At 41.7% G+C, this 25910-nt stretch overlaps 2 protein-coding genes across 2 annotated transcripts in view; both read left to right on the top strand.

The window, feature by feature from the left end:
* LOC121860437 (repetin-like) overlaps nt 1–24575 on the top strand; it is a 44107-nt gene extending 19532 nt beyond the window's left edge. Inside the window, exons 3-4 of the mRNA XM_042357596.1 lie at nt 23958–24235; nt 24511–24575. Of these exons, the coding sequence (XP_042213530.1) occupies nt 23958–24235; nt 24511–24575 (343 nt within the window). The remainder of the gene's footprint in view (nt 1–23957; nt 24236–24510) is intronic.
* LOC121860426 overlaps nt 1–25910 on the top strand; it is a 53474-nt gene that overhangs the window by 10040 nt on the left and 17524 nt on the right. The window lies entirely within an intron of this gene.

Raw genomic sequence — 25910 nt, 5'->3', positions numbered from 1 at the left:
AAACACAAGAGCGAGTGACTGTGAAGCTTTTAGTGACAGTGTTATCAATTGGATGCGTTCTCACTTTCTACTTGTCGACTGGGATTTTGGCTGTCAGTTATTTAAGTGACTGGGTTTTTTCAGTAGGTTATTTATGTGACTGGAGCTTTAACTGTTAGCTACGTAAACTGACTGGGTCTTTGTCTATTAGCTATTTAAGTGACTGGAACTTTGACTGTTGGCTATTTAATCTAACTGGGTTTCTGACTGTTGGCTATTTAAACTGGCAAGAAATTTTACTGTTAACTATCTAAGCTGACTAGGTTCTTCTCTGTTAGCCACTTAAAATGACTGAAGGTTTACCAGTTACAGTTACCTATCTACAGTAAACCCTGAAAGTTGAGTCACAGTCAACCCAGGGCGTCTGACAAATCGCCCTGGTGTCATATATATACTACACCAGTTGACACGAGACAGTCATATCTCCCCCATTCTGTCATACACAAGGTGACACAAGATATACGTCACAGGTAAACAACAAGATGGCGGACACGTTGCTATGGTGACAGTAAACAACAAGATGGCGGACACGTTGCTATGGTGACAGTAAACAACAAGATGGCGGACACGTTGCTATGGTGACAGGAGTAAGAATCAATGAATTGTCTTCGAGTTATATATTGACCAAAATATATATATATACCAGAATAATGGCTATAAAAAAACCTTAAATTGTTGTGAACTTTTGACTCTTTAGAAAGTAACGAAATATCTGCGAACAATTAACGAACGATGTGAACTATAACTAACACAGATTCTATAATGACAATAGCTGTATGACTATTATGAAGAAAATATTAATGATAACTGTGATAATTGTGATAATTATTAAAAGAATGAAGAATTATCAATAATACCTGTAATAATAATAATAATAATAATAATAATAACAAAAATAATAATAATAATAATAATAACAGAACAAATAAGAACTTTAACAACATTAACAACAATAACAATAATAATAAAAACTATACTACAACAACAACAACAACAGCAACTAGGGCCTCGGGCGACACACAGGGGCTCAAGTAACACACAGGGGCACAGGTAACACACAGGGGCTCAGGTAACACACAGGGGTTCAGGTAACACACAGGGACTGAGGTAACACACAAGGACTCAGGTAACACACAGGGGCTCAGGTAACACACAAGGACTCAGGTAACACACAGGGCTCAGGTAACACACAGGGCCTCAGGTAACACACAGGGGTAACTCAGGTACACAGGGCTCAGGTAACACACAGGGCTCAGGTAACACACAGGACTCAGGTAACACACAAGAGCTCAGGTAACACAAAAGGACTCAGGTAACACACAGGGGCTCAGGTAACACAGGGCTCAGGTAACACACAAGAGCTCAGGTAACACAAAAGGACTCAGGTAACACACAGGGGCTCAGGTAACACACAGGGGCTCAGGTAACACACAGGGGCCCAGGTAACACATAGGGGCCCAGGCAACACACAGGGGCCCAGGTAACACATAGGAGCCCAGGCAACACACAGGGGCCCAGGTGACACATATGGGCCCAGGCGACACACATATGACGCCTCACCACAAACACCTTGAAGATATTTGTAGGTTAAGTCTCCGTTATGCCCCTCTTCAAGTCAGCGCCGCGCCCCGTTTTCTAATTATTCTACTCCAGAAAGCAGGAGGTGACCCGTCGATCATTACGTACGGCGGAGAGAGAGAGAGAGAGAGAGAGAGAGAGAGAGAGAGAGAGATGAGAAAATGAGAAAAAAGAGAGGCAGAGAAGAGAGAAAAAAAGCAGAGAAAAGAAAAATGGAGAAAAAAAAGAGAAACAAGATGAGAGAGAAAGAAGAAAGAAAGTGAACGAGAGAGAGAGAGAAAGAGAGAGAGAGAGAGAGAGAGAGAGTGTGTGTCTGTGTGTATGTTTCTATAAGTTAAGTTTATGTAGACCACTTTCACGCAGGTTAGTTGGAATTCTTTCATTTTGCATACATTAAATACTCACCTTGAGGCCATAGCGGTAGCGAGGACCTGTCAAGCGATCACCCTTAATGGTAATGGTGGTAGTTGTGGTGGAGGGATAGAGGATAGGGGAAGTAGTGGAGGAGGGAAGGAAGGAGGGAGGAGAAGTATAGGTGGTGTTGGAGGGAAGGCGGTGGTAGTGGAAGGAAGGAGAGAAGGAGGCAGAGAGGCAGTGGTGGTGACAGTGGTGGTGAAAGGAGAAGGCGGTGGTGGTGATGATGGATGGAGGGAGGTAGCGGTAGTGATGGAAGCAGATATACATGTAGTATTGATGGTGGTGGTGGAGGTGAAGACAAGCAATCTGACTGATGGTGATAGCTTTTAATGATGACAAGTTGTGGTGATAATAGTGATGGTTATTGTGGGGGGCTATTAACATTAACCCTTACTTCTATTACAGATTAAATGGGCCCCAGTTCCTAATAGACCCTGAGACTGGGGCCTATTAGAAACATCTTATCCCTTCACCACCAAGTTCCTTCCAAATATAATATCTATTCACGAAGACTTTGGCCGAGTTGTTGAACGGACGGGAGTAGGAAGAAAGATGTATACAGTACAGTCACTCAAACTAACAATCTGTACTTGGGATGATCGATGGATTTCAGAATGAACACTGTGACTCCTATTGTCTCGGGAGGGTTGTCAAAATCCTTCGTCCACTGTGTCATATTTTTTCAACACAATTTGGTATAGATCTTTTTTTCTTGAGTGCCTGTACAGATCTAGTCAGACGAACAAGGGTAATCATATATGTCACAACAGTCTAGAGGGGGAAGCATAACATTGTATATATAAACCACGTTTAAACGATTATTTTTGTTGTGAATCCTTAATAATATAGCTCTTGTTTCCACACCCATGTTTTAGCTGTTAACAAATACAAGAATACTCATGTGTTGAAGATGATATATATATATATATATATATATATATATATATATATATATATATATATATATATATATATATATATATATATATATATATATATATATATATATATATATATATATATATATATATTAAAGAGTAATCTCACCTAACCTAACCTAATTTAATCTATCCTAATATAACCTTACTTAACCTATAATCTATCCTTTATAAACTAACCTGACCTACTCTATCCTAATATAACCTATTCTAACCTAACCTATAATCCATCCTTTTAACCAAACCTAATCTATCCTAATATAACCTAACCTATCCTAATATAACCTAATCTAACCTAACCTATAATCTATCCTTTATAACCTAACCTAACCTAATCTATCTTAATACAACCTACTTTGGCCCCAACAATTATATCACAGGTGAAATAGAAAGCAATGTTGTGTCTCTCTCTTTGTCACCTACAGTATATATATATATATATATATATATATATATATATATATATATATATATATATATATATATATATATATATATATATATATATATATATATATATATATATATATATATATATATATCATGATATTACTCTTTAATAATTATCAGCACTTAGAGACCAATGCTGTTCCTCCCTCTCTCTCTTTTTAACACCTGTCTTGTATTATTCTCTCTTTGTGTTATTCTCCTTTATTATTATTATTATTATTCTCCCTTATTATTATTCTCCCTTTGTATTATTCTCCCTTATTATAATCCTCCTGTACCCTTCCGTCACTCAGGTTTCTGTATCCTGTCATCCACCTAACACTAACGATGAACTGACGTTTAGCTTAGGTTAGGTTAGGTTATGTTATGTTAGGCTCAAACCAAACGTCCCACATTCACACTAAAACAGGAGTATGAAGAATAAAGCCGATAACTAGACAGACTAAATGAATCCTTAACCAACCTACAGTACAGAACACACCTGACCTATAATGCACCAGGATGTGAGCATAGAGACCTATCCCACCCACACTATCCCATGCTCCTCATCCTCCAGCCATCCAACACCTTCTTCCTTCTTCTGCCTGTTCTTCCTCCTCCTTCTTCTGCCTGTTCTTCCTCCTCCTTCTTCTGCCTCTTCTTCCTCACTTCCGACATGCTCCCATAAGTGAACTCCTCCCCGTCATCTTGTGGTGGTTGTTATTGTGTCAGTTCTCAGGTAACACACAATTAACCGTGGGAGTAATGACCTCTTCTTTAACCTCCTATTCCCCTTCCCTCTGGTGTTCTACTTTACACCTCCTGAGTTTCCTGAAGGAGGGTATAGGTGAGTTGAGGTACTGATGTAAACAAACAATAGTATTTGACGTGAGTTTTGAGAATGTTGATGTTTTTTTGGTAATATAATACGATAACGGGTCTAATGCTGTATAGTTATCTGGGTTGACGACTTTTTACTGTGGATCAAGTCAGGTACAGGCAGGCAAGAGAGGAACGTTCACCACCAGGAAGAAGTTTACATGTACGTCAACCAATAACCCGACTGGAACGAACACCACTGAACGAGAGACAAGATGGGCCACCCTTCACCTCCTTCGTCAAGACCACGTGGCACCCATCACCGACCATGTGGCACCCATCACCGACCACGTGGCACCCATCACCGACCACGTGGCACCCCTCACTGACGCCACCAGACTGCACACCGTCACTTCCCCCGTGTAATAGTACTATATGGTGTGTTGCACTTGTTCTATGGTGACGACACCTGCCCAACAATACACTCTCTCTCTCTCTCTCACTGTTTACAAATGTATGCCTTTTCTAATTCATGGATTCCATAATGATTTTCCGCGTAAGTGAAACGTTTCGTTATATAAGAAGCCGAGGGGTATGACCAACCTCGCACTAATGCAACGTTGACTTAATTTTTCACCGCCCATGATCGTCTTTGCCTTTGTTTGGTTTTAACAGTTGTAAAAATTATAGTAATTCCTACGATCAAGGATCCAATTTCTCCAAAGGTTTGTATGGTAAATTTCATCCCCCCCTTCCATATTTTATTCTGTGTGTGTGTGTAATAATAATAATAATAATAATAATAATAATAATAATAATAAACGGTTTATTAATAGAGTTGCAGCCGGTGGCTGAAAATATACAGACTTACATTTGATTTAGACATAATGATATAATATGCATTGAATAAATTTACAGGGCTGTACAGTACATAAATCAGGAGTTGTTTATTATTTTAACAATAGATGGGATGGTGCTGTTCTTATATCTATCGGTGCGGGCTCTTGTGGGCTGAATTTTGTTGTAATGGTGGACTGAGAGAAGTGGGTGGGGGGCTGCCGGTGGCAGGAGGTGGCGATGACGAGGGTGGTGCATTAGTTGGCTGCCAAACCTTTCCAGTGCTTGGTGGTGGAGGTCACTGAGGGATGGCATTTCCAGGGTGGAGAGAGCATTGGTGTAGCCGGAGTATTCTGCGCCGAGCATGATTCTGCAGGCCCTTTTCTGTACCTTCTCTAGCTGACGTTGTTGGGTGGAGTTGAGAGAAGACGACCAGGCTGGTGATGCATACGTTAGTTTGGGGAGAATAAAGACGTTGTAGATGGTCCTCAGCTCTGGCGTGGGTGTCCCAAGTGACCTAAGTTTTCGTAGCATGTAGAGACGGTATGAGGCTGCCTTGACTGTGTTATTTACATGGGCCTTCCAGTCAAGTTTGTTGTCTATAGTTACACCCAGGAGTTGGCAGACTGCACCAGCTGGAGAGGATGGGCACCCACTGTGATTGCTGGGGCTTGCACTGGAGTGGTGGCGGTATTGATGTGCATGACTACGGTTTTGGTGTGGTTGATGGTGACCTTGTTCTCCGTAGTCCATGCCTGTAGCCTGTCCAGGGTGCCTTGTAGCGATGAGTAGTCTGGTGCGGTGTTGTCCACTGAAACCCCCACAGTGCAGTCATCCACGTACTTCCACCTGTGAGGAGTGTCCGATAGAGCGTCGTTGATCAGGATGAGGAAGCACAGTGGTCCCATCTTGGTCCCCTGGGGAACACTGCAGGTGAGGTGTTGGAATGTGGAGACCAGCCCTGATACCTCACTGCCTGGTGACGTCCAATCAAGAAATCAGTGAGCCATGAGACCAGGTTGGTGGGCAGCCCTAGTGCAATAGCCTTGTTGATAACAGTGCAGTGATCAACAAGGTCAAAGGCCTTCCTGAAGTCAACAAGGGCAACGGCCAGTGATGTCTTACGTTTCTGCAAGTTTTTGTGCAGAAAATCCAGAAAGCTCACCAAGCAGTGTGATGTAGAGGAGGTCCTCATATTGCCAAATTGCTGTGAATCAATTGACTGATAGATACTGGCAAATGCCCACTCAAAAACAAAGTCCTCACAAAGTAGACTGGGTATGGGGGTAATGGCAACTGGCCTGAGGTCGTTAGGGGACTGTGGGGTGGTGACCTTGGGGATGGGGGTGACAAATGCGGTTTTCCATTCATTAGGGCATTTGCTTTGTCTGAGGGATGCATTAATAATTCATGGGGGGGAGGAAAGTTCTCATCTCTCAGTATATTTTGATTTTGGTTAATTGAAGGGAGTCAACATATTTGGCCAAGGTTAAGTTGCTATATACATATTGTTGTGTATGGGGGGGGGGGAGAGGGAAGGTAAGTAAGCCGGGAGGAGAGTGAGGTCAAGACTGGGTAAAGGTGTGTGTGTGTGTGTGTGTGTGTGTTTATGACCCAAAAAATTCCAAGTAATGAAAATTTTTACAATTATTGCCTCTTTTGTGTAGTCACTATCTAAAGAGTTACTACACACCCCTCCCTTACCCTTACCCTCCCCCTCCTCCTCTCTACCCCTCCCTACCCTACCTCACCCCTCCCCTATCCCCTCCTGCCCTCTCAATTCCTTCCTTCTCCACCCCTCCCTTCATCCCCACTCCATCCCTCCACCCCATCCCACCCCTCCCTCCCCCCCCTCTACCCTACCCCTACCCTCATGACGCTTATGTGTGTGTGAAGAGAGCACTGGTGATCGTCAGTTCTGAGAATATCATAATTTTTCTTTTTAAATGACGATAAGGGTAATTTTGAGTTTTCCGGAGAGGTACAGGTAATGTTTTGCAGGTCAGACAACACACACACACACACACACACACACACACACACACACACACACACTCATGCGACACCCACCTCATCATTTATCAAACGATATTAAAACAAATCGCTGAAAGTATGCGTGACGTAACATAGACGTGGTTGCACATATTGCAGAGTGAATGAATGAATGTACAATGTTGTTCTACACGTTTCAAAAAGGACAGTTAAGTATCTAGTGTTCATATATGATTTTATAGTATTCCTGTGTTATGATATACGATGGGAAACGATAAAAAGTGGGATGGATAGATAGATAGATGGATAGATCGCTAGATGGATAGATAGATAGATAGATAGATAGATAGATAGATAGACACACAGGTATATATAGATTAGATATTTATGTATATACTTAGAAGAGACAATAAATCAGATATGAATAAATGGATATTGACAGACAGACAGACAGATATGTGGTTACTGAGATAAAAAAGACAGATAGTTTTATGGTTACAGACAGACAGACAGACAGACAGGTGTAGGGTTGTGAAAGCTAGCAGTATATAGCTGACAAGAGCGTGGCGGCACCTGAATCTTGCCGGGCAATTAACCTGTGGGTGTCGGCTACATTTCTCCCGCCACGCGACTTCCGCACCTGCCTAGTGTTGGGGGATAGTGAGGGAGGGTGTGGGGGAGTGAGGGAGAATGTGGAGGAGTGGGAAAGGGTGTGGGGGATTGGGGAGGGGGTGGGAGAGTTAGGGAGAGGGGAGAGTGAGGAGAATGTGGAGGAGTGGGGAAGGGTGTGGGGATTGGGGGAGGTGGGAGATTAGGGGAGGATGGAGGAGTGGGGGAAGGGTGGGGGATTGGGGGAGGGTGGGGAGATTGGGGGAGGGCCTGGGGAGTGAAGGAGAATGTGGGGAGTGTGGGAGAGTGAGGGAGAATGTGGGAGAGTGAAGGAGAGAGAATACTTGCTTAGTGCTGGAGGAGAGTGAGGGAGAGAAAGTCAGGGAGCAGGAAGAGGAAGAGAAAAGGTGAAGGAAAAAAAGAGAAAAAGAATGGCTGATAAAGATAGGAAATAAGAAAATAAGCAATAAAAAAGAATAAATGATAAAATAAGAATAAGGAAAATCATCAATAAAGAACGTACGAGAGAGAGAGAGAGTATAATAAAGATGGGAAGAGAGAATATAGAGAATCACTGATAAACAGAGATAGAGAGAGAACAAGAGAAAAATATTTTGATAGTACGAGGTCATTCAGTAGTTATCACACACACACACACACACACACACACACACACACACACACACACACACACACACACACACACACGTCACTCATTACCCTCTGTTTAAGTAAAGACTTGGACGTATAATTGTCTTCCTAATGAAACAAGTTTTAATTTAATTTTAGGAAGATTAATTTATTGATTTTATTTTTGCATTTATTTTAATATTGAATTAAAATAAATTAACCATGTAACCTAATTTAATTCAACCTAACTTAGGCTCATTCAACCAAAATATACCTAACCTAACTTAACCTAACCTAACCTAATTTAACCCAACTTAAACTAGGAAACAAGACCTATCTTGATTTAACCTATTCAAACCAAACATAAGTTAACCTAACTAAACTAAAGTTAACCTAATCTAACCAAACAAACTTAAGTTAACCTAATAAAAACAAACTTAACCTAATGACAACAATAAACCAAATCAGTTAAGTTATGTCAATGGTAAAGAAACATGACGTTCACCTTCCTTCACACCAGTAAATATTACAATGTATAAAACACCAAATACCTGTTGCCAGATATTAAAAGGAAGTGTCACTGGTGTCACTGGTGTCAGGGGGGTGTCATAGATTGTAAGATGTTATCTACTGTTGGTTGGTGTAAAACTTCAGCAATAATATGTTGAGAAATGTTGTCAACTGTTGTTAGGAGTTGTCTAATGGTGTCAGGTACTGTTAGATGTTGTCGAGTGTAGGAAGTTGTTCTAAATTGTTGACTAAACTTTGTTTGGTGTCATTTGATGATGTCAGACGCTGTCAAATATCATTAAACGCTGTGATTGTTGTCAGATTCTGCCAACCCTGAAGTGTAAAAAAAAAGTGTCATAAGCTGTCAGAATCAGTAAACAGTAATATGTCTCGGCAAACGTTGTCAGCTGCTGCCAGGTGTTGTAAAAAACGATCAGGAGGTGTGATAAGATGTCAGGTATTAACACATGTCCTCCCTGAGGTGGTGTGGGAGGGAGGTGGTTACCTCCAGTACCCGCCATGAAGACTACGCCTCTCATAAGGACACCTAAGAGTATGACAGCTGTATCCCATACCTCCAGCAGGGTGTAGACTGTAACCCTTGTCATACCCGATCAGAGGGACCAAGATGGCGTGTCCGGGAGGGTGAGGTGTGCGGCGGTAGAGGCTGAGGGCGTCGTCCAGCTCGTGGCAGGGACGCGTGGAGGCTCGCACGCGCCTCCCTCCCTGCCTCCGCTTCTACACTAACACCATGTATCTTGTGTTTTGTCTCGAGTGTGTGTTATGGAAGTAGTAAGTTAGGGGTGGATGTTTTACTGTTGGTGGATATTACAGGTTTAAGACAGTCTGTATTCTGAATGTTAAGTTAATGTGCAGGGGCAAGTTGAATGTCTTAAAAAATTTCATTTTTATTCTTTATTTTACCGATATTTTGTATAAAAGGTTTCGTAGATATAACTAAAAAAAGGTTAACTGCTGTACGAGAAGGTTGCTTGGTTAGGTTTGGCTCCGAAAAGTTTGGTCTAATTTTTTATAGAGAATTAATACGAGGTAAATCTAGCTAATAATTAATGTAGGACATATTATCTTAAAAGGTGTTTTCTGAATCTTTTTCCGATATTGTTACATTAAAGGTTCCACTGACCTCTACCACCCATAAGGCAGATATATTTAATTTAGGCTTTCAAATCCAGCAGCTAATCACATCACAGCATTCATATCCAGCAGCTAATCACATCACAGCATTCAAATCCAGCAGCTAATCACATCACAGCATTCATATCCAGCAGCTAATCACATCACAGCATTCATATCCAGCAGCTAATCACATCACAGCATTCAAATCCAGCAGCTAATCACATCACAGCATTCAAATCCAGCAGCTAATCACATCACAGCATTCATATCCAGCAGCTACTCGGAGATGAGCCATTCCTTTGCTGATAACATTCCTCTACATAATACAGTTAAAGAATGATTTTTTCTTAACTTTTTCTGGGTCTGTCTGTGATTTACGGTAACACGGACGAACAAATTTGTAAAGAAAATTTGACCTGTAAATTGTTCTCATTTGTTAGTCGTAAGTCAAGAAAACTGTAGTCCCAAGCTCACAGTAGCAGTCCTCAGTTCAAAACAATAACAAAGATGGCCGCACGTCAAGTTGGTGTCGGACTGTCTTTAACGCAAAAGGCTTATTGAGACTTTAATTACAATACATGTACAGAAGAAGAAGAAGACGAAGACGAAGACGAAGAAGGAGAAGAAGAAGAAGAAGAAGAAGAAGAAGAAGAAGAATCAAGAGTGAAAAAAACAGGTGTGGCTTCAACATCTACAGTAATCCACAAAATGATGGTAGCTTCACAACCTACAGTGGAGGTGTAGAGTTAGTGGGATGAGAGGAAAGGAGGGAGTGAGTGGAGGGAGGGAGGGAGGAGGGAGTGAGTGGAATGAGAGGGATTGAGTGGGAGGAAGGCAAATACGTAGTCTCTCTCTCTCTCTCTCTCTCTCCACTTCCTTTCTCCTTGAGTATAACAGTTAATTGTGAACTTACGAGGTCAAAGAAATGTGAGAGAGAGAGAGAGAGAGAGAGAGAGAGAGAGAGAATTTGATCAGTCATTCGCATCAGAAGTTCACAGCCCCGATAGACGCGATGGACTAACTGAGCGAGACGAAACCAGAGCCAGCAGAGCGTCCGAACACCGTCACCATCATCAATCAAGTGAAAGTTTTTTGCGTCACCCGAACACTACAAAATGCCACTTAAAACACTTACCAAGACTAATATGACTCGGACACACATACACACACAAAGCAACTCTCACTCAAATTTTCTCCCGCTTTGTCCCTACACATACAAACCGCACATACACACATACACACAAACACATCACACACACACACACAAACATACACAAATCACACACACACACACACACACACACACACTACAAATGGAAACTCTCTCTCTCTCTCTCTCTCTCTCTCTCTCTCTCTCTCTCTCTCTCTCATGCTATGTCTAAAAAAATTCCCTCACGTCGGAAAAAACACCACCAGTCAGATCAGGAGAGGATTTACGGAGCTAAAAATACTACAAAAGTTAAAGGTGAATTATGTATAAAGAGGAAGAGGAGGAGGATGGGGGAATGGGGAGGAGGAGGGAGAGGAGGAGGAGGGGGAGAAGGAGGAGGATAGGGAGGAGTAAGGAGAGGAGGAAGAAAAAAGAAAAATGAAGAGAAGCAAAAAGGAAGTGGAGGAGAAAGAGAAGAGGAAGAGACGAGGAGAAGCAGAGGAAGAGGAGGAGAAGAAGAGGAGGAGGAAGAGAAGAAGAGGAAGAGGAGGAAAAAATGGCGAAGGAGAAGAAATGGAGGAGAAGAGAAGAAGGAAGAGGAGGAGAAGAGAAGAAGAAAAGAAAGAGGAAAAGAAGAAGACGAAGAAGAAGAAATCCATATAAAATAAAAGAAAAGAAAAACGTAAAAAAAAAAAAAATCTAAATTTAAAGTTGAATCCTGTAAACAATTTAACAAGGTCATGTGACACGGGTGTTCGCTTAACCGGACATGGGTGATAATCCGGACCACGTTTGTTCATTTTAAAGGATATGAGTCAAGAATTTTCGCTTAATTATCCGGCCCCTGTTTATTCACTTAACCAGATGTGTGTCACGAGTCTTCCCTTAACCGGAAATTCTTTAGTATTCGGCCTTGTGTTTGTTTACTTAATTAGAAACTGTTTAACTGTCATCTATAATAATTTGAAAGCTTTCCTTCCTCGCCTGTCTTCCTCCTCTGCTTCTTCCTCCTCCTCTGCTTCTTCCTCTCCCCTCCTCTTCCTCCCTCCACCCCTCTCCCCCTCCTCCTTTCCCCCCTCATCTCCCCTTTCCTCCTCCCCCTCCCTAATATAATAATCACCACCGCTATTGACTTGAGGATACGTTCAAGATGGCGGGTCATCTAGGCCACGTGAAGGGTCCCACTGAAAGAAAACGGATGTTGCGTTACCGACTTTTTCCAGCGGTAACTATAGAGAATATAATGAGCGACGGGAGGTCTTTTGTCGGGTATAATGACGCAGGGGGGTGTGAATGATGATGCGGTTGTGTAGGGGAGGTGTAGAGAGGGGGTAGAGAAGTAGGGGTAGAGAGGGGGAGGGAAAGTTTGTGTTATGGGGTATAGAGGGTGACGGGGGAGTAGAAAGGAGAGGGGATGGGTAGAAAGGGGAGGGATGGGTAGAAAGGGGAGGGATGGGTAGAAAGGGGAGGGATGAAAGGGAGGATGGATAGAAAGGGGAGGAGGGGTGGGGAGGATGGGTAGAAAGGGAGGGATGGGTAGAAAGGGAGGATGGGTGAAAGGGGAGGGATGGGTAGAAAGGGGAGGGGATGGGTAGAAAGGGGAGGAGGGGTAGAAAGGGAGGAGGAGGTAGAAAGGGAGGATGGGTAGAAAGGGGAAGTTAGGTTGGGTTAGGTTTCTTAATTTTCTTTACGCTGCAATAACGATTATACGCTAGTCACTGACTGACTCAATGACTCCACACTGACTGACTCAATGACTCCACTGACTGACTCAGCCTCACACTGACTACGAATAAATCCATAATGTTACAACAACCTAGACCGAATGACTTTAAGAAGAATGAATGATAAAGATGAAGAAAGAAGGATGGAAGAAGAATGAATGATAAAGAATGAAGAAGAAGGATGAAAATGAATGATAAAAGAAGAAGAAGGATGAAAGAAGATGAATGTGTCACTAGAGTGTGTTATAATTGTCGACGTATACTGTGTGTGACTGTATACCCTCCTCACACACACACACACACACACACACACACACCATACATAACCAAGAGGTGTAGGGCCACCATTAGTGTTTTAATCATCAACCTCAATACATTACCAACAAAATACACAGCGACATACATCTCTCAAACACACACACATACACACACACACACACATACATACACACACACACACACATACATACACACAGACACACACATACATACAGGAGATAATTAACACAACTAACCATGATGATGTACAGTAAGTAGGCAGTGAAGCCGCACACACCCCCACCCACCCGCCACCCACACCCGCCCATCACGGACCAACCTCCCTCTCTCTCTCTCTCTCTCTCGCTCTCCTCTCTCTCTCTCACACACCCGTTGGTCAAATTATCAGACTAATTCAATATCGAGTCAATTCAGTCTACTCATAGGACATAAGCCTTCATCCTATCCTGTATACCTTAACACTCAGACACATTAATGACCCAGAAACATAGTGAATCGCCTTATGCGTATCATTAATTACAACCAAAATTCCGTCTCTCTCGTAAACAATCTGTCTCTCTCTTTCGATTCGTATTTTTCAAACCCAAATTGACTTTCGTAGTTTCTATGTGATTACCAATTTAATGCTTAAGTGAATTCATCTCCTACTTATCACTTTATTTTTCTCCTGGTCTCTCTTAGTCCTCCCGTGAGAGAGAAAAAAAAAAAAAAACTGTGCTTATGTATGAGTGTTTGTGTTTGTGCATGTGTATGTATGCATGTGCGTGTGTATGTGTGTCTATGCACGTGCGTGTGTGTGCATGTATGTATGTATGTATGTATATGTGTGTGCCAAATCCCCAAGGAAGGTGAATTACAACACACTGGGTGAAGGAGACATGACCTCACCTGGGGCGCTACCTGACACTATCATTAACCTGAGAACATTTGATGATTAACTCCTTCAAACCTTCCTTGACCTTCGTGATGCCCCACACCCACATTCACGCCCACATTAACATCCACATGCACTCCCACATCCACACCCTACATCAACGCCCACATCCACACTTACATACACGCCCACACACACACACCTACATGCACCCCACATCCACACTCACATCAACGCCCACATCCACACTTACATACACGCCCACACACACACACGCTACATGCACCCCCATCCACACCTCACATCCACGCCCACACGCACGCCCACATCCACACCCACGCCTACGGTAGTTTCATTCCACAGTTGCCACAATTTTTCGAGTGATTGGCCGATAAAATTGATTTCGACATGTCATTATAGTTCCCCCAGGCGCCGATAGATGGCAGTTTAGTTTTCGTTCCCACAGTACCCAATAGATGGCGGTGGTTGACGTACACATAGTAACTCAAAAGAAAAAGAATAAATTGGTTTAGTTCCCGTAGTGATAATAATACTGTATATCGTATTATTTTATTGTCTTTACTTCACTACAAGTCACGAGGAAACAAATATAGGTGGTTGTTTGGAGTGTTTACAAAGTCCCTTAAGTTTATAGTCCCTGAAGTTTCGTTTATAAAGTTGTTTTAGTTCCGTTCAACACTTTTGGTATAAACTCCATCAAATTTAACGCACAAAATTTTCACAACGTCCAGGTGGCCATGATAGACTGTTCACCCCCGCGCCTCAAAGTGCTCGCCTCTGTAGTCATTAGCGCCAATAGCTGAAGTTATATCTGGTCGACTGTCATTAAGGCCGTCATCTCCACCAGTTACTGAGGATGTACAGAGAAAGTAACCATTGACGTGACCAGTGGGTAATGACCAAAAAATACCTTGTACCTAGTGTGTGTGTGTGTGTGTGTGTCTATGAGTGTGTGTGTGTCTAAGTGTGAGTGGGAGTGTGTGTGTGTCTAAGTGTGATGCAACAATACTGGGAGAAGAACATAAATTTCAAAAAATATACTGAAAGTTAAAAACATATATACAATATTAAAATTGAATCAACTCCCAAAAACCGAAGAAAATACAGAGAAAATAAAATTAGCTGAAAACATGTGTACAGGCAGACACCATCAGGTCCATCACTGATACAAGATAACACGTTACAAGTGCAGGTCCTCCCTTAACTAACGAGCACAGTAATAAACACAAACCTAAAGAATAATATATAAATACCAAAACTACGCCACCTTTGTTTGTAGTATATCTTGTATAGCATACATGAAAAAGTCTATGTCCAGAAGGCAACACCGTGCGACCTTCAACCAATCGGATCAAGGCAAGCTTTCAGCCAATCAGGTGTGAGTGGGCCGGGGGCAGTGACAGGGCCGTAAGGTAAACAAACCGTCTGATCATGAGTTGTGTGATTTTTCCCGTGGCCAGAATAACTCTCCAAGAACACCTCCGTGGTTTCTCCTTTATGACTTAGTGTCTTTTCTTGATCTTAACACCACACACGAGAGCTATAGTAACACCACAGACACGAGAGCTATAGTAACACCACAGACACGAGGTAGTACAGCAGTAGTAACACCACAGGCACCAGAACTTAACACCACAGACACGGATAAGCAAACGAATTACAAAAAATGTCAAATATATAATGTATGAACAAATACTACAGTAAGCAGGAGTATAAACTAAATAAATATTAATGAGCAGTTGATGAGGAAGACAAAGAGTAGGATGGATGAATGAAATTACAAACTGAGTCCCCAGAGATACAAAACCTTGATTGATAAAAACAGCCGAGAACGTTTAGTGTGGAGGGTTTGTGGTCGCCAACCCTAAGATATGTTTAATAACGTAAAAAACAAAAAAGCAGTAGGAAATAATCATGAAATACAATAAGTGTATCGTAGTAATAATATAAAATACACTTAAAAGGTATAATACAATAAGGGAAAATACAACTAAAATACAGGTAAACGCTCCCACTGTTCCTGGCCACACCTTCAACCACGTTTCCTTAATCTGATCCAACCTGAGCATGTCCAGTTTACCTCCCCTTCCACCCACCACCACCCTCACCCAACCATAAATCTCACGCCCTTCCTCCACTCCACCACCACCCTCACCCACTCATAACCACGCCCTCCACCCCACCACCCCCTCACCCACCCATAAATCCTCACGCCCTTCCCTCCACCCACCACCACCCTCACCACCCATAACTCACGCCCTTCCTCCACCCACCACCACCTCACCCACCCATAACCTCAAGATCTCATTCACAACGCCTCTAGCTTAACCCCTTGAATTTATGTCATCGTACTCAGTTGGTTCGATCATCAACTCAGTTGGTTATGTCATCGTACCAGCTGGTTATGTCATCATACCAGCTGGTTCGGTCATCGTACTCAGTTGGTTATGTCATCATACTCAGCTGGCGTTCGGTCATCGTACTCAGTTGGTTATGTCATCGTACTCAGTTGGTTAGGTCATCGTACTCAGCTGGTTCGGTCATCGTACTCAGTTGGTTATGTCATCGTACTCAGCGTCTGATCATCGTACTCAGCTGGTTATGTCATCGTACTCAGCTGGTTGTCATCGTACTCAGTTGGTTATGTCATCGTACCTCAGCTGGTCGGCGTCATCCTACTCAGTTGGTTAGGTCATCGTACTCAGCTGGTTCGGTCATCGTACTCAGTATGGTTATGTCATCGTACCTCAGCTGGTTAAGTCATCGTACTCAGTTGGCTAAGTCATCGTACTCAGCTGGTTGTCATCGTACCAGTTGGTTATGTCATCGTACCAGCTGGTCATCGTACTCAGTTGGTTGTGTCATCGTACTCAGCTGGTTCGGTCATCGTACTCAAAGGCGTTATCCTCAAGTTGTTAAGAAATAATTGTATTTCTTTCTCCAACTATATAATGAAGAAACAGAAAGAAAGAAAGAAAGAAAGAGAGTGGACCTTCAAGGGTCAACCATCTCCTCAGGTGAAGGGAATTACCCCAGTAACAAGGACGAGCCGCCAGGTGTGTGTGGTGGGGGAGTGTGACGGCTCTGTGTGTGACGGCTCTGGGTGTGTGTCGGTTTGGGTGTGTGACGGCTCTGAGGTGACGTCTCTGGTGTGTGATGGTCTGGGTGTGTGATGGCTCTGAGTGTGATGGTCTGTGTGTGACGGCTCTGGTGTGTAATGGCTCTGAGTGTGATGGTCTGGATGTGTGACGGCTCTGGTGTGTGATGGCTCTGGTGTGACGGTCTGCGTGTGATGGCTTTGGTGTGTGATGGCTCTGAGTGTGATGGCTCTGGGTGTGGACGACTCTGGGTGTGTGTCGGCTCTGGGTGTGTGACGCGCTCTGAGTGTGTGACGTCTCTGGGTGTGTGATGGTTTGGGTGTGTGATGGCTCTGAGTGTGATGGCTCTGGTGTGTGACAGCTCTGGGTGTGTAATGGCTCTGAGGTGATGGCTCTGGTGTGTGACGGCTCTGGGTGTGTTTGGCTTTGGGTGACGGCTCTTGAGTGTGTGACGTCTGGTGTGTGATGGCTCTGGTGTGTGATGGCTCTGAGTGTGATGGTTCTGGGTGTGTGACGGCTCTGGGTGGTAATGGTTTGAGTGTGATGGCTCTGGATGTGTGACGGTCTGGGTGTGATGGCTCTGGGTGTGTGACGGCTCTGCGTGTGATGGCTCTGGGTGTGTGATGGCTCTGCGTGATGGCTCTGGGTGTGGACGACCTGGGTGTGTGACGACTCTGTGTGATGGCTCTGTGTGTGATGGCTCTGAGTGTGACGTCAACAACACCCAAGTATATACTATATCTATAATTTTCAGTCATAAACAACCTGGATTATTTTATTGACTATATAATATTTTCTCAGCCTCCAGAAATATATATTTTTAATATAATAAAGTCCGGTATTGGGAGGGTTTATTGATTAACCCTCCTACCGACTAACTCTTGCAAGAACTGTCCATTATTGAAGAGATTATGTTATTGGAGAGTCCGGTATTGAGAGGGTTTACAGCATCTATTGCTTTGTTGAGAAGGTTACGTGTATGTTATGATGACGTCACCAACATATACATCAGTGTGTTTACGTAAGTTACCATGACGTCACCAACATACATGTCACTGCTCATGGAGTAAATAATCCCACAGGAACACATCATTATACACCTTTTTATTTCATTATAATTCTTCTCGTAATTATGACGTATTTTTGTCCACTAATAATTTTCTTGTGAGTGGGAGAAATTTCTACTCCCCTTCTACGTTCTCTCGGGGGTTAAATACGAGTTGTGTTACGGTGTGGAGAATGATCTATTTCCCTTTTAATGGGAGAGATAATGTTTTTGTTTTGGGGTGTGTTTTCCTGTTTTATAGTGACAAACACACACACACACACACGTAAAAATAAAGACACACACGGAAAAATAATCTGACATACATACACACACATACACATACATATACACAAACAGACGTAAAAATAAAAACACACACAGAAAAATAATCTCTCTCACACACACACACACACACACACACACACATCTTCCTTTTTTGTTTGTGTGTTGCCACGATCGGGAAACCAGAGCAACAACACCACCACCACTACTGCCTCACCACAAGTCCTCCCCAGTGTTTCCAACTCATCGGTCTAATCCAAGGTGAACCGTCCTACTGGCGCTCCTACCACTCCTCGTCACTCACCCGTCTCTGCACAATGGGTTCCAAACACCCTGTCACCACCTGTCGTATAATAGGTCCCAAACACTCCCTGTCACTCATCTGTCTCGTACAATGAGTCCCAAACACTCCCTGTCACCTACCTGTCGTATAATAGGTCCCAAACACCTCCTGTCACTCACCTGTCTAGTACACTGGGTCCCTAACACTCCCTGTCATTCACCTGTCACTCACCTGTCTGTCATAAAGTGATCTGTTAATTAAGCCAATTTAGATCACCTGACGAATCTCTAACCTCTTTTATTTCAACCAAAAGATTAACCACACTAACACTATTTGGGAGGTTAGGTTAAGGTAGGTTAGGTTAGGTTAAGGTAGGTTAAGGTAGGTTAGATAAGGTAGGTTAGGTTAGGTAAAGTTCGGTTAGGTTAAGGTAGGTTAGGTTAGGTAAAGTTCGGTTACGTTAAGGTAGGTTAGGTTAGGTAAAGTTCGGTTAGTTAAGGGAGGTAGGTTAGGTAAAGTTCGGTTAGGGTTAGGTTGATGTAGGTTAAGGTAGGTTAGGTTAGGTTAGCGTAGGTTAGGTTAGGTAAAGTTCGGTTAGGTCAGGTCAGGTGTTTCATAGACATCATCAATACATCACTTCAGTGTTAATCTTTACACCGTAGTATAATATTTGCCCGTAATCAACGTCCACCAACAACAGTGTCAATAGAACTAAAATAAAGATGAAATTATAAAACACTCATATATATCTTACTTTCCTTATTTTCCTTTACTTACCTTACCTTTTTTTTCCTCATTTTCTATCTTTATTTCCTTACCTTACTTTCCTTACCTTTTTTCCACTTTCCTTACTCCTTTTTTTCCTACTTTCCTTACCTTTTCTTTCTCCTTACCTTTTCTCCTTTTCCACCTTTCTTTTCCTTACTTTCCCTTAAATTCCTTTTCCTTCCTAAATGACTCAATATTCCCTTGTTCAATCTCGTTAATACAATACAAGAAACAGAGAGAGAGAGAGAGAGAGAGAGAGAGAGAGAGAGAGAGAGAGAGAGAGAGGTGTTGAACTCTACTGTAAACCTGTATGATTATGTCCGTAGAGTATGTATAGTATGAAAGGTATACCTGATTCTTTACGGAGATATACAGAAGTAGACTCGTATGATAAGTATATATAAGTAATAATACTCGAAGGCTAATGTGTATATATCAGCTATATTAGATAAAGGAAGAAAATAGTTTTATATATTAATGATAAAATGGGTTAAGTTAGGGTTAGGTTAAGTTAGGTTAAGTTACTTTTGTTATCTAGGAATTCATTATATTATTACCTAACCTAACCTAACCTAACCTAACCTAACCTAACCTAACCTAACCTAACCTAACCTTAACATCCTAACGCTAAGTGGGGGAGTTAGGTGAAGTGAGGTAAGGGAGGGGAGGAAGGGTGAGGAAGGGTGAGGTGCGAGGAGGGTGAGGAGACGAGGAGGTGAGGAGGTGGGAGGGCGAGGAGGTGAGGAGGCAGGGAGGTGAGGAGGGTGAGGGAGGGAGGAAGGGTGAGGAGGGTGAGAAGGGCGAGGAAGGCGAGGAAGAGACGAGGGGAGACGAGGAAGAGGTGAGGAGGTGGGGAGGTTGAGGAAGAGAATTGAGGGAGGGCGAGGAAGGGTGAGGAAGGAACCCAGATGACAGGGGTGAGGAAAGGGTGAGGAAGGGTGAGGGAGGTGAGGAAGGGCGAGGGAGGGCGAGGAAGGGGTGAGGAAGGGGTGAGGAAGGGCAGGTGGGGTGAGGGAGGGGTGAGGGAGGCAGGGAGGGGCAGGAAGGGTGAGAGGGGCGGGTGAGGGGTGGGGAGAGGGGTGAGGGAAGGGGTGAGGGAGGGTGAGGAAAAGGGCGAGGGAGGGCAGGGAAGGGGTGGGAAGAGATTGAGGAAGGGCGGAGTAAGAATTGAGGAAGGGTGAGGGGAGGGTGAGGAAGGGCAGGGAGGAGGGGTGAGGGAAGGGCGAGGAAAGAGCAGGGAAGAGGGGTGAGGAAGAGACGAGGAAGAGCGAGGGAGGGTGAGAAGGGTGAGGGAGGGTGAGGGTGAGGGAAGAGTGAGAAGAAGAAGAAGAAGAGGTGGGGAGGTGGGGCAGGTGAGGGAAGAAGAGAAGAGGAAGGGTGAAAGCAGAGACGGGTGAGGGGGAATGAGACTGAGGTCAGTGAGGTAGAGAGAGGGGTTGGGGGGGGGGGTGTACTGTACCTTAATGAACAATGTTGTTATTTCGTTACGACTTGGCGGGGCGAAAAGAACACGATTCTCGCCAGCACCAGGGAGTGACGGCCAGCGTAACGTAACTCTAACACCGTCACTCACGTCTTGCGTCACACGTCACGGCCGACACCACCAGGATAAAAACCCGGTGGGGGGAGGGGGAATTTTTAGAAAGTCTTGATGCGGTTTGTTGAGAGAGAGAGAGAGAGAGAGAGAACATGAGAAAAAGTAGAACGAGAGAATAAAGAAGAATAAGAGAGAGAGATAAAACAAGACAACGAGAGAGAAACTACAGCACAATCACCACTATACCCTCACAATCATCACCACTATCCTCCACATCATCTATCACACCCCACTCATCACTATACCCCACAATCATCACCACTATATCCCTCACAATCACACTCACCACTATACCCTCACAATCATCACCACTATACCCTCACAATCATCACACACTATACCCTCACAATCATCATCACTATACCCTCACAATCATCACCACTATACCCTCACAATCATCACCACTATACCCTCACAATCATCACCACTATACCCTCACAATCATCACCACTATACCCTCACAATCATCATCACTATACCCTCACAATCATCACCACTATACCCTCACTGTAGTTCTTAATCATTACACAGTTAAGGGGAACTACTACTGTACTGTACACTTGATTAGCCTTTATAACACAAGTACAGTACCGGATAATTGTAATAAATAAATAAACTAAATAAATAAATAAACACAATAAATAAATAAACAAAATAAATAAATAAATAAGTAAATATATAAATAAATAAGTAAATATAAAAAAATATAAATAAACAAAATAAATAAATAAATAAGTAAATAAACAAATCAACTAAATAAACGATTCAAAATAAAAACTATAAGCAAATAAATAAATTAAATAAATAAATAAACAAAATAAATAAATAAATAAATAAGTAAATATATAAATAAAAAATAAAAATTAAACAAAATAAATAAATAAATAAGTAAATAAATAAATCAACTAAATAAATAAATAAACAAAATAAATATATAAATAAGTAAATATATAAATAAATAAATTAAAAATTAAACAAAATAAATAAATAAATAAGTAAATACAAAAAAAACAAATAAATAAACAAAATAAATAAATAAATAAGTAAATATATAAATAAATAAATTAAAAATTAAACAAAATAAATAAATAAATAAGTAAATACATAAAAAACAAATAAATACACAAAATAAATAAATAAATAAGTAAATATATAAATAAAAAATAAGTCAATAAACAAAATAAATAAATAAATAAATAAAAACCTATTAGACCTAATTTAACCTCAGCTAACCTAACCTAACCTAACCAAACCAAGGAAGCTTTAGGTTAGGTGAAATAAACTGAAGAAACAGGTTAATTTGGAATTAATAATCCAGTAAAAAAAAAGTAAAAGTTTATTAACACAAAATAACTTTCACGTCTTGGTCTATTTACAGTATAATAAAGGGAAAATAAACATTAATTACTTAATATTGACGTAAATACTGTATCTAGAAAGTGTTAAATTTTGTTCCTTGTGGTTGAGAAGAAATTTTAGAACTGTTATTATTATTGTTGTTATTATTGTTATTTTTATTATTGTTATTTTTATTGTTTTATTATTTGTATTATTATTATTGTTGTTATTATTATTATTATTTTAACTCTAAAGTCTACTTCTTGTTTGAGTCAGTATTATAAAAGTGAATATAAGGCTTTTTAGGTCGTGTGTTGATTAAGAACGGCAGTTTATTACACCTGGTGATTAAACAACACCTTCTGTTACGTTCGTTATGGTTTGGTCTGTTTTTAATTACTCGTTTTAAAGTAATAAATTTTTAGTTGGTACAGATAAAAAGGTTTAAATCTCTTGTAATTTTCTTTAATTGTTGCTGGACTAGTGTAATCATTACTCTTGTTACGTGCTTAAAAGACCATAGTTGTTGAAGGGCAATAAAAACATTATAACGGCAACTGATCACAGCTTTCCTGACAGGCGCCCTCTAGCCACCTGTGTTTTGCTACAACACACACACACACACACACACACACTTGATTTCTTCACTTACAAGCATATAGCAAAACTAAACCACTAATAACCTCATTTACAATTTCACAGCCAGGAACAAGACAATGGATCTCTTTTAATTCTTTTACCCTGAGGTACACCTGCCAGAGCTATTCTTCTCAATTGTGACGTCACCAAAAGCTGGCGGAAAAGATGTGTTACCGCCAAAATCCCCCACAGGGCCCCACACACCACCCGACACTGGCATGACGCTATAAGGTTACGCTTTACACCCATTCATACCACTTTATTGTCTGCCATTACAAGTAAAAGTGACCAGTAAAGTGTTTTTATTTTCGTTTAAGTAATAAACTAAAGAGTAACATTAAGTAATCGTAGTCTTACACAATCTAATTTAACGGTGAATTTTATACACACACTCAGCTGACGTTAAATTCTACAAGATTATCATTAAAAAAATATTACTCAAGTTGAAATGGAACGCTTATCATAGAGTTCATGTTCAATAGGTGAGGAGTAAGTTAGGTTAGGATGGGGGTAGGTTAGGTTCAGTTAACGTAATGGGTAAGGCACGTTAGGTTAAATTTAGTTAGATAACAGTAAACTAACTTAAACTAAAGTAGGTTACGTAGATGTACAGGTATTAGGTTCCGGGATCAGTTACTACCGGAAATCATGACATTCAACAAATAATTCTAGTTTAGATTACGAGGGGGGGGAGGTAGGGGGAGGGGGAGGGAGGGGCTATGTCATGTTACAGGTAGTTCCCGGTGACACAGTGAGGCGAGAATGTCACCACCACACATACACCATCACCCAGCCTACAACATAGATAACATTAACACATTTTTTTTTTTAATATCCTAAAGTTAGGTTAAAGTTTTGACCCATAAACCCAGACCATTATCATTAAAGACGGTAAATACTACACAAAAATCTTCGACCCAGAAACACGAAGGTAAACAAACACGAAGGTAAACAGAAACACGAAGGTAAACAGAAACACGAAGGTAAACAGAAACACGAAGGTAAACAGAAACACGAAGGTAAACAGAAACACGAAGGTAAACAGAAACACGAAGGTAAACAGAAACACGAAGGTAAACAGGAACACGAAGGTAAACAGAAACACGAAGGTAAACAGAAACACGAAGGTAAACAGGAACACGAAGGTAAACAGGAACACGAAGGTAACCAGAAACACGAAGGTAAACAGAAACACGAAGGTAAACAGAAACACCGACCACTATCTTCAAGACGTCAAATGCTATATAATAAAAGTCAATAGAGCGATATGTTTAATATAACTCTGACAAGCTATGACGGACCCTTAACACGGTTTGTTTACTTATGAACCCCACTACAAATTGTGTTGGCCGCTAAGTCAACAAGATAAACTGACATATGTATTACTTAACACAATGAATTTATGGAATAATCTACCAGTTAATGAGATGACATCAATACCAAGCTCTTTTAACCAACATTGGAACATCATTAGATACATTCAACAACCTGAACATGCTCCGTGCCTGCCATAGTGTGACCCGCCACGCGATCTGTTAATAATGACTTGGCAAAGAATGAAGATGATGAGCATTCAGTAACACGCTCACAGAGGATCAGCAGAGTCGTCGTCAACACCATCATTGTGCCAAACGACTTTTACTACACCTCGCGGATCTTCTGTTGTTTGATACATTTCCAGACATTATCGTCACTGTAGCAGCTTTGTAATGGTCTGTCATTATATCTTAACCCGATTGATTTTTTCTACAATATTTCAGTCCAAATTTTAAAGGTTACGGAAACTTATTTTTTCTCCTTGCCTCAATAATAAAGATGGCGTCGATAATGGTATTCAAACTGCTCAGAGACTCTACCGCAGCTAAATTTAATATATTATATCCAGTCATACGGAAGAAATAACTACTGTAATGAATATAACGTAAAAAGTCAGATACAGATTTTGACAGATTCTGGTGAGGAATTAGTCCACCACTCGAAGCTTGAGTTATATAAGGAACCTTCACTCTCGTCTTGTACTGTACCTCGTGTGTGAACGTGAGCGCCATCTAGGAGCGTGATGGTAATGTACACGTCACTCACCTCTACCTACACTAAGAGTGACTTGCACGCGTAATTGAACTTTCGACCCCATCTGTCATCAATTCAACAATAAACCAAAATCAAGAGCTGGAGAAAACAACAAAGCGGTGTGTAGGAAAGACTAAACCCACAGTCTATCTCTAAATGTTTCCCCATTTAACGACCAATTAGGTGAGAGAAACGCCTAGTTCTACACCTTACCCGTACCGTTACAGAGGGAAGGGCGGGCCGCAGCCTCTCACTTGCTGACGTCACTTCTGAGGGTCTCCGTGCGTGCGGGTGACGTCAAGGCCGGGTACCCCACATCTTGTCTTATCGCCGTGTTGTGGTTCATTGAGCGGGACAACGGGTGACTTTCCCCTCACCCAGATACTGTCCATGGAGGAGAAATGACGAAACACGTCTCGCTTCATGGACCACTGTGTCCTGCCCATACAACTCGAGGGACTTTGCACTACACATTTCAGATGGTTACTTCAGACAAAACAACACAAATGAAATGTACAGTACAAGCGCAGGTGTTTATGAATGACAACAGCAGACAATTACAACTCACGATCAAGATACATTATTATACTACAACCAATCACGATCAATGCATTTAAGCTCTACGGTATACAGTATATATATCCTCCCAGAATATCGAAAATGCTCATACATTGAAGAAACTTGAACACATTATAAGATACGTAGGTAAATAATGTAACCTTATTGGAGATAACCCCGATACAGTCCAATGGTACTTTTTCGCATTTCGAGAAAACAGTAACACGCAAAAAATTGAGAAATTGG

The sequence above is a fragment of the Homarus americanus genome, unplaced genomic scaffold (assembly GCF_018991925.1).
Source record: "Homarus americanus isolate GMGI-L3 unplaced genomic scaffold, GMGI_Hamer_2.0 scaffold28051, whole genome shotgun sequence".
Classification (NCBI taxonomy): domain Eukaryota; kingdom Metazoa; phylum Arthropoda; class Malacostraca; order Decapoda; family Nephropidae; genus Homarus; species Homarus americanus.
The sequence above is the reverse complement of the archived record's forward strand: the minus strand, read 5'-3'. Positions and strand labels throughout refer to the sequence as shown.